The sequence below is a fragment of the Mustela nivalis genome (assembly GCF_964662115.1).
Source record: "Mustela nivalis genome assembly, chromosome: 5".
Taxonomy (NCBI): Eukaryota; Metazoa; Chordata; class Mammalia; order Carnivora; family Mustelidae; genus Mustela; species Mustela nivalis.
Window position 1 is genome coordinate 34,125,409 of NC_139024.1, and position 10,449 is coordinate 34,135,857.

Genomic DNA, 10,449 nt, shown 5'->3' on the forward strand with positions numbered 1-10,449 from the left:
GGGACTTGACGGGTAAGTAAGGCTCAGAGGGACACTCTGCAAACAGCTGGAAGTCGCCAGCCTCGGCCATCGAGAGGGCGGGGCGCGCCAGCTCTTGGCTTGGGCATGGCTGGGGGGGTTCTTCGGGACGTAGAAGCTTTCGGGCTTCACCGCCGAGCAGTAGACTTGGAGCTGCAATCCAGGCTACGGGAGAGAGGAGAAGGCAGAAATGGTGACACAGGGTGGGAAGGTGCGGGGTCCAGAGCCAGGGATCCCCGGCCTCAGATCTCGGCGTGGCTGCCAGGGGCTATTTTGGACCCCGCAACGGAGAGGGAGGGTCGGCACCTCTGTGTGGCCTCGGCGAACTGCGCCCGCTGGAAGTCAGCCGCCAACCGCCTGATCTCTTCCCAGGCGTCCGCCATCACGGCCCCACTCGCCGCGCCGCCGCAGAACTGCCGACACGTCAGCCTAAGCCAGCGGGAGCCGAAGCGGAACAGGCCGCGCGGAGGGACAAGAGGCTCCTCCCCCGACGCAGACACCGGGCGCGCGTGGTCCGCGCCGGCAGGGGCGTGCCGGAAGAGCCGCAGCCCCGCCCACCTCGCAGGGGCGGGGCGTTCTCCGTGCTGTGTAGCTACAGGTTTTAGCTTTTGGGAGACAGTACTGAAGGTAGGTACGCGTTGTGTGTGTGTTGTTTTTGTTTTGTTTTGTTTTGTTTTGTTTTGTACAAGGTGACTAATTCGGGTACCCTAAAGACTGGGAATTGCTTTAATCTCATTCTGGATTTAGAATGTTACTTTTTCCTGTTTCTCCTCTGGGGAAGGTTGGCTCCATCAAGCAACGAAGAAATAGAAACATACGATGATACGTATATACCGTTATGGATGAAATAGAGAAGGCAAAGGACACGTTTATTTTGCTTTCCCCTGCATAGATGCCAGTAAAAGCTATTTAATCTGGAGTAAATTTCTTGTCCCCTTTTACTTTTAAATATATATATATATATATATATATATATCAGATTTTATTTATTTACTTGACAGAGAGAGGCACAGCAAGCGAGGAAACACAGCAGAGGAGTGGGAGAGGGAGAAGCAGGCTTCCCACTGAGCAGGGAGCCTGATGCGGGGCTCGATCCCAAGACCCCAGGATCATGACCTGAGCTGAAGACAGAGGCTTAATGACTGAGCCACCCAGGAACCCCCCCCCCCTTTACTTTTATACCAAAGTCTTCACTTTAAAAGAAAAAAAATTGTCATTCCTTTTAACTGCATGCCCTATAGAGTAGTAGGTGAAGGGGGATTGTTTCAGTTTTTTTCCAATCTCAGTATCTTATTCGGGGTGACTCATATCCAATGTCACAAAGGTACTTGTCCCGTAGAGTTCCCAGCTTTATTTAAAATGCAGAGAACCCGGTCAGGAAACCTGTTACTAAGTACTGCCATCAAATAGCCACACCATCTGGCCATGTGATTGCCAACCAAGAGGTGGAACAGCAGAAGTCAAGAAGGTAACTTGGAAGAGAGTGAGTGGTGTGGTTCAAAGAGTATCAAGCTTCAGAACAACCAGAAACATTCATTCATACTTAACTGATTCTCTATTAGATACCATGGAATACCTTGGTTGGTAAGGCAGACATGATTTTGCCATAAACAACCTGTAAAACTAATAAAGCAAATTTTTAAAAAACGTACTCAGTACACACTATAATGCAGTAGGGAGGGATAGTGTACCATGTGACCACTTGGCATTCAAACTTCTTCCTTACCATATAAGTCTCCGTGAGCCTGGATTCTACTTTTTGGCAGCATCACACCACATGTGAAGTACTGGCCTAGACACACCAAACTGTTTCAGGACTCCATATCATTCTGGAATGCCTGTTCTATTCCTCATTGCACCATACTCCCATTTATTTTGTAACTTATTTTTCCATGATGTCCCAGATTAAATAAAATAAAACTCTTTAATGAAATTAAATAAAACTCTCTTTTAAAATAAAACTCTTTAATGAAACCTTTTTAAATTTGTACAGTTGTTTTGTATGCAGTGTCTCCACAATTCTTTATTCAGGTGTCTATAATAGCAAGCAAAACTGCGTTTCATTTTTACTTACTACATTTCTAAATAGTTTGAACTCCTCAATGTTCCATAGCATTAGTATAACAATTGGTACATAGTCCCTGATATATTTCATATATATTTCGTAAATAAATCAGTGTAAATGTTTTGGTGCAGCATTTTACTTTGATTTAATAAAAACATTTATTCTCTTCTTTAAAAGATTTTATTTATCTGAGAGAGAGAGTGAGCAAGAGAGAGCTGGAGTGAGGGGAGGGTCAGAGGAAGAGGGAGAAGTAGACTCTCTGCTGATCAGGAAGCCTGATACGGGGCTCAGTCCCAGGACTCCAGGTTCATGATCTAAGCTGAAGGCAGACACTTAACCAACTGACTCACCCAGGCAACCTCATTTACATTCATTCTTAGGAGGCAATAATTTCTTAAAAAAGAATAATTTATGATTGTATTTTATAGAGACTAGACTAAAATGCTAGCCACTAGCAAGATGAAGTTATTTAAATTTTAATTAAAATTAAATAAAATGATACCAACAATGAACAAGTAGAATTTGAAATTGAAAACACAATGTAGACTACATTAGCACCCCCCAAAATGAAATACTTAGGCATAAATTTAGCAAAATAGCTACAAGATCTATATGAGAAAAACTACAAACTTTGATGAGTGAAATCAAAGAAGAACTAAATAAATGGGAAGGTATTCCATGTTCATGGATAGAAAAAACAAGGGGGGGGGAATCTCATATTGCCAAAATGTCAGTTCTCCTCTGAAATATGATTCAATGCAATCCCAATCAACCCCCCCCAAAACTAATTGGTGGATATCAACAGACTTATTGTAAAGTTTATATAAATAATAGTCAGAATAGCCAATACAATATTGAAGGAGAACAAAAAGTTGGAGCACTGGCAGTACCCGACTTTAAGACTTACTATGAAGATAACCTAATCAAGATAATGTGGTATTGGTGAAAGAATAGGCAAATACATCAATGAAACAGAATAGAGGGACCAGAACTAGACTCACATAATTATAGTTAACTAATCTTTGACAAAGGAAAAAAGGCAATACAATGGAGAAAAGATACTTTTTTCAACAAATGTTGCTAGAATAATTGGACATTCACAGACACACAAAGGAATCTAGATGCACAACTTACAGCCTTCATAAAAATTAAATTGGATCACAGATCTAAATGTAAAATGCAATGAAAAGGCCTCTAGAAGATAACTAGAGAAAATTTAGATGACTTTGGGTATATCAATGACTGTTTAGATACAATACCAGAGGTACAACACATGAAAGCAAGAATGGATAAGCTGGACTTGATTAAAATTAAAAACTGCTCTTTAAAAATCAAAGTAAAGAGAATGGAAGATAAGATAAACTGGGAGGAAATAGTTGCAAAAGATATATCTGATAAAAGACTGTTATCAAAATATATGAAGTCCTAAAACTCAACGGTAAGAAAGCAAGGAACCCAATTAAAAAATGGGCCAAAGACCTTAAGAGACACCTCACCCAAAAAAGGTAAACAGATAGCAAAACAACATATAAAGAAATGTTCTGCATCATGTCATCAAAGAAATGCAAACAAATAAGATACCATCACACAGCTATCAGATTGACCAAAATCCAGAATACTGACAATGCAAATGCTGATGAGGCTGTGAAGCAATAGGAACTCTCATTTGTTGCAGGTGGGAATGCAAAAAGGTACAGCCACTTTGAAAGACAGTTTGGTGCTTTCTTACAAAACTAAAAATACTCTTACTGTATAATCCAGCAATTGCACACCTCTAGTATTTACCCAAATGAGTTGAAAACTTATGTCTATGCAAAAACCTACACACAGATATTGAAGGCTTCTTTATTCAAAATTGCCAAAACCTGAAAGCAGCTAAGATTTCCTTCAGTAGGTGAATGGATAAATGAACTGTGATACATCCAGACAATGTAATATTGTTTGGCACTAAAATGAAATGAGCTATCAAGTCCTGAAAAGACGTGGAGAAACCTTAAATGCAGGCAACTAAGTGAAAGAAGCCAATCTGAAAAGGCTACATACTGTATGTTTCCAACTGTATGACATTATGAAAAAAACAAAATTATGGAGACAGTGGAAAGACGGGTGCTTGCCAGGGGTTGGGGAGGGTGGAGGAATGAACAGGCAGAGCACTGAGGACTTTTAGGGCAGGGAAAATACTCTGTATGGTATTATAATGATGGACATGTGTTACTATATGTATGTTCACACCAGTAGGATGTAGGACACCAAGAATGAGTCATGATGTAAACAATGAACTTTGAGCAATTATGATATCTTAACGTAAGTTCATAAGTTGTAAGAAATGTTCCTCTCTGGTGGGGGAGTTTGATATGGAAAGGCTATACATGTGTGGGCGTGGAGATTATATGGGAAATCTCTATACCTTCCTTTTAATTTATCTATGAACCTAAAATTGCCCTTAAAAATAGTGTTTAAAATATTAAATAAAATTTAAAAGCAAGTTAGTCAGTCATAATAGCTACCTTTCAAATGTGTAACAGTCACATGTGGCTCATAGTTATCTTATGGGACAGTATAAAAAACCATTTTCACCTTCACAGAAGTTCTGTGGGACAACTCTGACTTCGACCTTTGATAAATGCTCATGTTTGTTTACTCTGAGATCCTAAGACTCAAAACAACGATCTGAACTTAGCAGCTGTATACCTTAACTGCAGCAGTATCAGTTATTTTGAAGGAGAAATAAGAATTTGAATGGGGACCATTGCAAAGTTGGCTAACATTGTGGTACAGAGTAGAGGAGCTTTAAGTGATCTAATGTATGAATAGGGTAATAGTAAACAGTACAAGTGGCTGCTGAATAAGAGATGAGAGATTCCTTTCAAGAACAAACTTCATGTAGATTTAGAAAACATAGCTTCAGTTCTCTAAAAAAACAAAACAAAACAAAACAAAACCCTTTCTAACAGCTTGTGTCTACAAATGTAAGTAAAATTTTGACATGTGTTATGTGGGAGGGACTCATGGTCTTTTCAGCTACAGTAGGTCCATGATTGTGACATCGTCCTCAGACTCATTTTAAATTTGAAGACTAGTAAAACATTCTAACATAATGTGGATTGATGGTTTCTTTGATAATATAAGATGTGATATTGTAAAGTTTCTCCAAGATAAACTGTTCTTTTAATAAAATTTAAAGCATTTTCCCCCGTTTACCAGTATATAGTAAAATTTGAATTGCTTTCTCTACCCCAACTAGAAAAATAAACCGAAACAACTGCAAAATGTATATTGTCAAGCAAGTCATTGCAGAGAAATTACGAAGACATTGTGTTAATTTTGTCACTGATATTATCTTATTGTAGTCAGGGACTTAAAAATTACCTTAATACTACCATCAAAAAGGGCACTAAAATCTTATACATAAAAAGCATTAATGCCTTAGGAAACCACTATGATTTACGAGTGGAAGAAAAGCAAAAAGGTCAGAAAAAGATGAAACTGAAGAACTAGCAATAAAGGAAACAAGAAGGTATAGGGGATGGAAGAGTTAATAGCTCTACAGAGTCAAAAATAATGAAAATAGATGCAAGCCCATTAGCTAGTAGAGCAAAGAGGTTATGACTTTTAAGAGGGTATTTTTTTCCTGCTATGATAGCAATGGAAGTCGGATTGTAGGATACCTCATGAGCAAATGTAGGATACCTCATGAGCAAAATAACTGGAGCAAGAACAAAGAGAACAAAGATCAGATGTTGCATGAATAGAAGATAAGTCAGTGGAGAGAGAGATTATGATGATGTTGAAGAGGTAGGCAGCAATCACTCAGGAATCAGAGAATTGCAGCATTATAGGTTAGGAAAAGCTCTTCAGATCACTCCTGCTAATATCCACCCGCAGTAATAATTTCTCTGCAAGGCCCTGGCAGATGATGTACTTTTTGCTTGACCATTTAAAGTGATGAAGTATTCCCTTTCTTGCAAAGTAGGTTAATCCATTTTGGGACAGATCTAGCAATTAGAAATTCCTTCCTTGTAATAAGTAAGATCTCTTTCTTTGTAGCTTCCACATTCTTTCCTTGGGTCCACAGAGTGACTCTAATATATCTTTCCCATGACAACCCTCCAGATATTCAACATGTTCCTCCTGTTTTAGTTCTTCAAGTTAAGCATCTCAGATCCTTTGATTATGTCTCCTGACTGAAGTTCCAGACCTCTAGTCCTGGCCACCCTCTCTTATGGAAGTGTAGTTTGCCAATATCACCTTTAGAAAGTGATGCCCAGAGGAATGTAGTATTTTGCATGTAGTCTGACTAGAGCAGATAGCAGTGACATTAATTTCCCTAGATGTTATATTTCTGTTAATTGGACTCTTGGCTTAAATGGAGCTGGTAACGCACTATATCTGACTGATCTTTATCTAAATTGCTATCAAACTAGGTCTAGTCAATTCTGTACCTAAAAAACTTACTTTCACCTTGTTAGCTTTGATTGATTGATGGATTGATTCATCCCTTTGTCCATTATTTCAACAAACAGTATTTGAGGATGACTATCTGCCAGGCTTTGTGGTATGCCTTGAGAATACCAAGAAGAACAAACGGTTCTAACCAATTGAGATTATTTCAAAAATTAAGTATCACTCAACTTTGTTCTTTCTGACATCACTTGTCATTTCTATATTTAAAAAATATATAATTAAGCTTTTATTTAAGTTAATAATAAAATTGATTAAGAGAGAAATAAGGATATATATTGTGATAAGCTGATGACACTGGTATGTTAGGATCCCAGATTCAAAAAATTTTAGAGCTAGAGAGGACTTCAGGGACATCTAAAAGTCTGATTCATTTATTTTATAAAGTAGAGTTAACATGTATCTTTGAGGGTGATTGTCTTAAATATCTTATTTCTCCTTTTGTCTAAGGGGAAAGTCATGGAATGACAGCTTTTATGAGCTAAAAAATAAAACTTCTATGGAATTCCAGAATTCAGATTTATCAGTCTTAGAGCAAATTTTTCAAGACTTAAAGAACTCATGCTGTTTCATAAAAATCACTGTTTTCTTTACCAAAATCCTACAAAAAGCCATCTATTTGCTAACTTATTTTAGAATATCTTTTGCCTTCCTATAATTTTCTTTTTCTCCTCATACCAAAATGAGGTTTAAATTTTTTTTTTTAATATTTGTAGGTTCTGTTAGGGGGGAGTGAGAGAGCAAATTTCTGCTCATTGTGACCTTTCATCTTTATCAGTAAAGCAATAACAGGTGTTCCTTCTGGTCCACATCATTTTATCATTGGAACATAATCTTTATAGCCTGAACTATGGAGTTAAATGCATGTGAATACTTTATAAAGTATTAAATTATCTATGTATTTATGCCCCCCCTTACTCCTCACTACTGTTGTGACTCTATTGTCATTTCATTTTAGAGGCATATTTTGTGAAAATTCTTCTGCAAATATGTATATTTATTCCCAAAACATGAAGTATTCATTTGTTTCCAAGGGAACAAATACTATATTAGTCTTTTGTGGATTTGTACCCCCCCACACACAAATTTCTTCACAATGCTGTATTTAGAGTCAGACTTATTAGCTCCAGGCATCACTTGCTTTCCTGTGTGCATTTTTGCACAATATAACTGCCAGGCAATATGACAAAGGCAAACGTGCAAAAGAACAAGTTAGTGTTCTTGTCAGTGCTTGGGCATTGCTCTCAAAGGAACTGAAATTCTTCTATTTTATCAACCAAATGGAATGTAAAGAAATATATGGGCAGTTTGGGTCATCGCTAAGGCAGTGGTGTCTAGAATGGTATGTAGAGTTAATAGTCATAGGGACACATTCTAAACAAATGTATAGCTGAACAAGGAAAATGTCACACTGGCTCAAATCTCCAGGAATGACTTGAGTGTCTTTCTTCTTCTTCTTCTTCTTCTTCTTCTTCTTCTTCTTCTTCTTCTTCTTCTTCTTCTTCTTCTCCTTCTCCTTCTCCTTCTCCTTCTCCTTCTCCTTCTCCTTCTCCTTCTCCTTCTCCTTCTCCTTCTCCTCCTCCTCCTCCTCCTCCTCCTCCTCCTCCTCCTCCTCCTCCTCCTTCTTCTTCTTCTTCTTCTTCTTCTTCTTCTTGGTACGTTTGACCACTTTCACCTACTTCACCCACCTCCAACACCTCACCCTGGCAACCGACTATCTGATCTCTATCTGATCTGACTATCTGATCTCTATATCTATGAGTTTCTTTTATTTTAGATTCCACTTTTAAGTGAGATCACAGAGGATTTGTCTTTCTCTGTCGGGTGTCTTTCTTCTTTATCTCTTGTTCCTTCTCTCTTGATTTTCTCCTCCTCCTCTTCTTCCATGTATTAATCATTACCAAGATGGTATGTTACAAAGAAACTGAGGACTTGTAACACATGCCACATTATAGCAGCAGCAGTGGCAACATCTGGAAATTGTTAAGAGCCACCCTGGCATTCCTAATAGTCACCTTTTTAAATTCCATTCTGAGGAGATTGTCTCTGAAAGTAAGTTCTGGTCAAGCTCCTAAAAGTGCCAAAAATCAAGGGTTGTTGGCATTTATCCTAGTTCGTGTGCGAGGTAAAAATGTCTTCAGATATATAGATGCACAGTCAATGTTACTACAAATCTTTAAAATAGTTCTCATTTTCTCTCAAGTTAATCTGTTTCTTTGAATCTTAAAATCTGTGTTCATATTTTAAGCAGGTTGAGTTTGTTTATGAGAGATGTTATTGCTGCTGATAACTGTTATTCATCATAGTAACTACATTCCCATGTAATTTTTACATAGATTAAACACTTAATATCTTGTTTACATCTGTTTGAACATAGCAATTCCAATTGATTTCATTTGGTCAGCAAATACACAGCACATAAGCTCACACTCTTCCTTTTAGTACCCACAGTAGACCACTAATCAATGATGGCGTTTGTCTTGCTAAGCCTGGAAATGCCCGAGAATCTTTCTCAAACAATATTCCAGCCAACTGCTAACAATATATCAGAGTTGGCACTTGCTATGAAATACATTCCCCATTCTAGAGCAAGGCCGTACCTCTGAGAAATATCCTAATGTAAAAAGACCTCTGGGCAGTGGCATCAGAAATATAAAAATCACCCATGGATTATGTCGATGCCTCTCTGAACAGGGAGTTGCACCCGGAGAATCAGATACAGATCCCAATTTCTCAGGAGCCAGATGAAAAGATAATTCTAGTTTGGACTTAGAGTAAATGTAGGATGGAAACAAAAAGAGAAAACATACTTTGGGGTTATATCTGTAAATCTATAAATTGTGTGGCTGTCACTCAGGTTCCTCTTATTCTACTGAGCAGTTTTTTGTATCTCACAGTGGTGCTTTATTGTGATATCATAGGTGTTTCCTGGGACTAAGGATCCAAAGTAGTGAAAGAGGACACATTTACTTTTAGTTTTGTTTTACCACAGCAGAGAGGAAGGAGCTTCTTAAAAGACAGAATTCATTCTTTCTCTAGTTGTTCTTACTGTTTGGTCTCGGGAAACTTGTGTGGTCTTAAACAGTCTGAGAATCTCTCAAAAAGCTTTTATATATGGGTTATAACTATTAATATTTCCTGTGTTAAAATTAAAGCAGAAATAAACTAGTTATTGAAAATGACTACAGTAAAATGACAACATAAATAATATTTTTTTTGGAAAATTGATCTGTAGAACAAAAAATTTAGTGAGACGAGTGGCATTGTTTTATGTTTTTTCAAATCTTTTTAACTTTTGGCTTATTAAAAGAAAATTCAGAGAACTTTATTTGATATGAGTATTTTAGTGAGAAGAAACAAACTATTCATAAGCAGGGAGACTTCAAAACTAAAAGTGGTTTACAAAGTTACAGCTCAGTTTCTAAAGCATGAACGAGGGAGTGTATTGTTTTCTGTTGTGATTGTTACAAGAAACTCTCATTCCTTTTAGGGTAGTAGCACTCTATATACTGATTTGTTTGCCTATCTGCTTCCTTGACTGGCTAGGAAGCTATAAAGTCATGCTGATATGAAGAAAGCATAAATTTTGTGTAAGGTCAGAGTCAGCACTTCTGGAAGTCAGGACAACTTTAAACTTTGGTTACATGACTATTAATGTTTGGTGTTCGGGTATATTCAGATGGTGTCCTTCATTTTGAAACTTAATAGAGGCTTCTTAATTTGTTATGATACCCCATATCATGTAGTCTCTGGAAAACTCCACTATATACTCGGGAAAAAATAAGTGTGAAAAAGACAAATAATGACCTAATACCATTTTGAAAATAGTTTTCACCTCAGAGACCCCCTGAAAGATTGTAGGGACACCAGTTGTCCCTGACTGACCCTTTCAGAAGTGATGCTTC

The 10,449-nt window shown here is 37.7% G+C and overlaps 1 protein-coding gene and 1 long non-coding RNA gene across 3 annotated transcripts in view; one reads left to right on the plus strand and one right to left on the minus strand.

Annotated features, from left to right (window-relative positions):
- UFL1 (UFM1 specific ligase 1) overlaps positions 1–524 on the minus strand; it is a 32,261-nt gene extending 31,737 nt beyond the window's left edge. The window contains exon 1 of the mRNA XM_082730766.1: positions 325–524. Within this exon, the coding sequence (XP_082586892.1) occupies positions 325–401 (77 nt within the window). The 5' untranslated portion in view covers positions 402–524. The remainder of the gene's footprint in view (positions 1–324) is intronic.
- Positions 525–552: 28 nt separating this feature from the next.
- Positions 553–1,996, plus strand: LOC309864879. 2 transcript variants are annotated; one of them, XR_014311806.1, is made up of 3 exons: positions 553–645; positions 800–937; positions 1,020–1,996. It is a non-coding gene; the product is annotated as an uncharacterized lncRNA (long non-coding RNA). The 2 variants fall into 2 exon arrangements; XR_014311807.1 differs by having other exon boundaries at positions 644–937.
- The last annotated feature ends 8,453 nt before the right edge of the window (positions 1,997–10,449 follow it).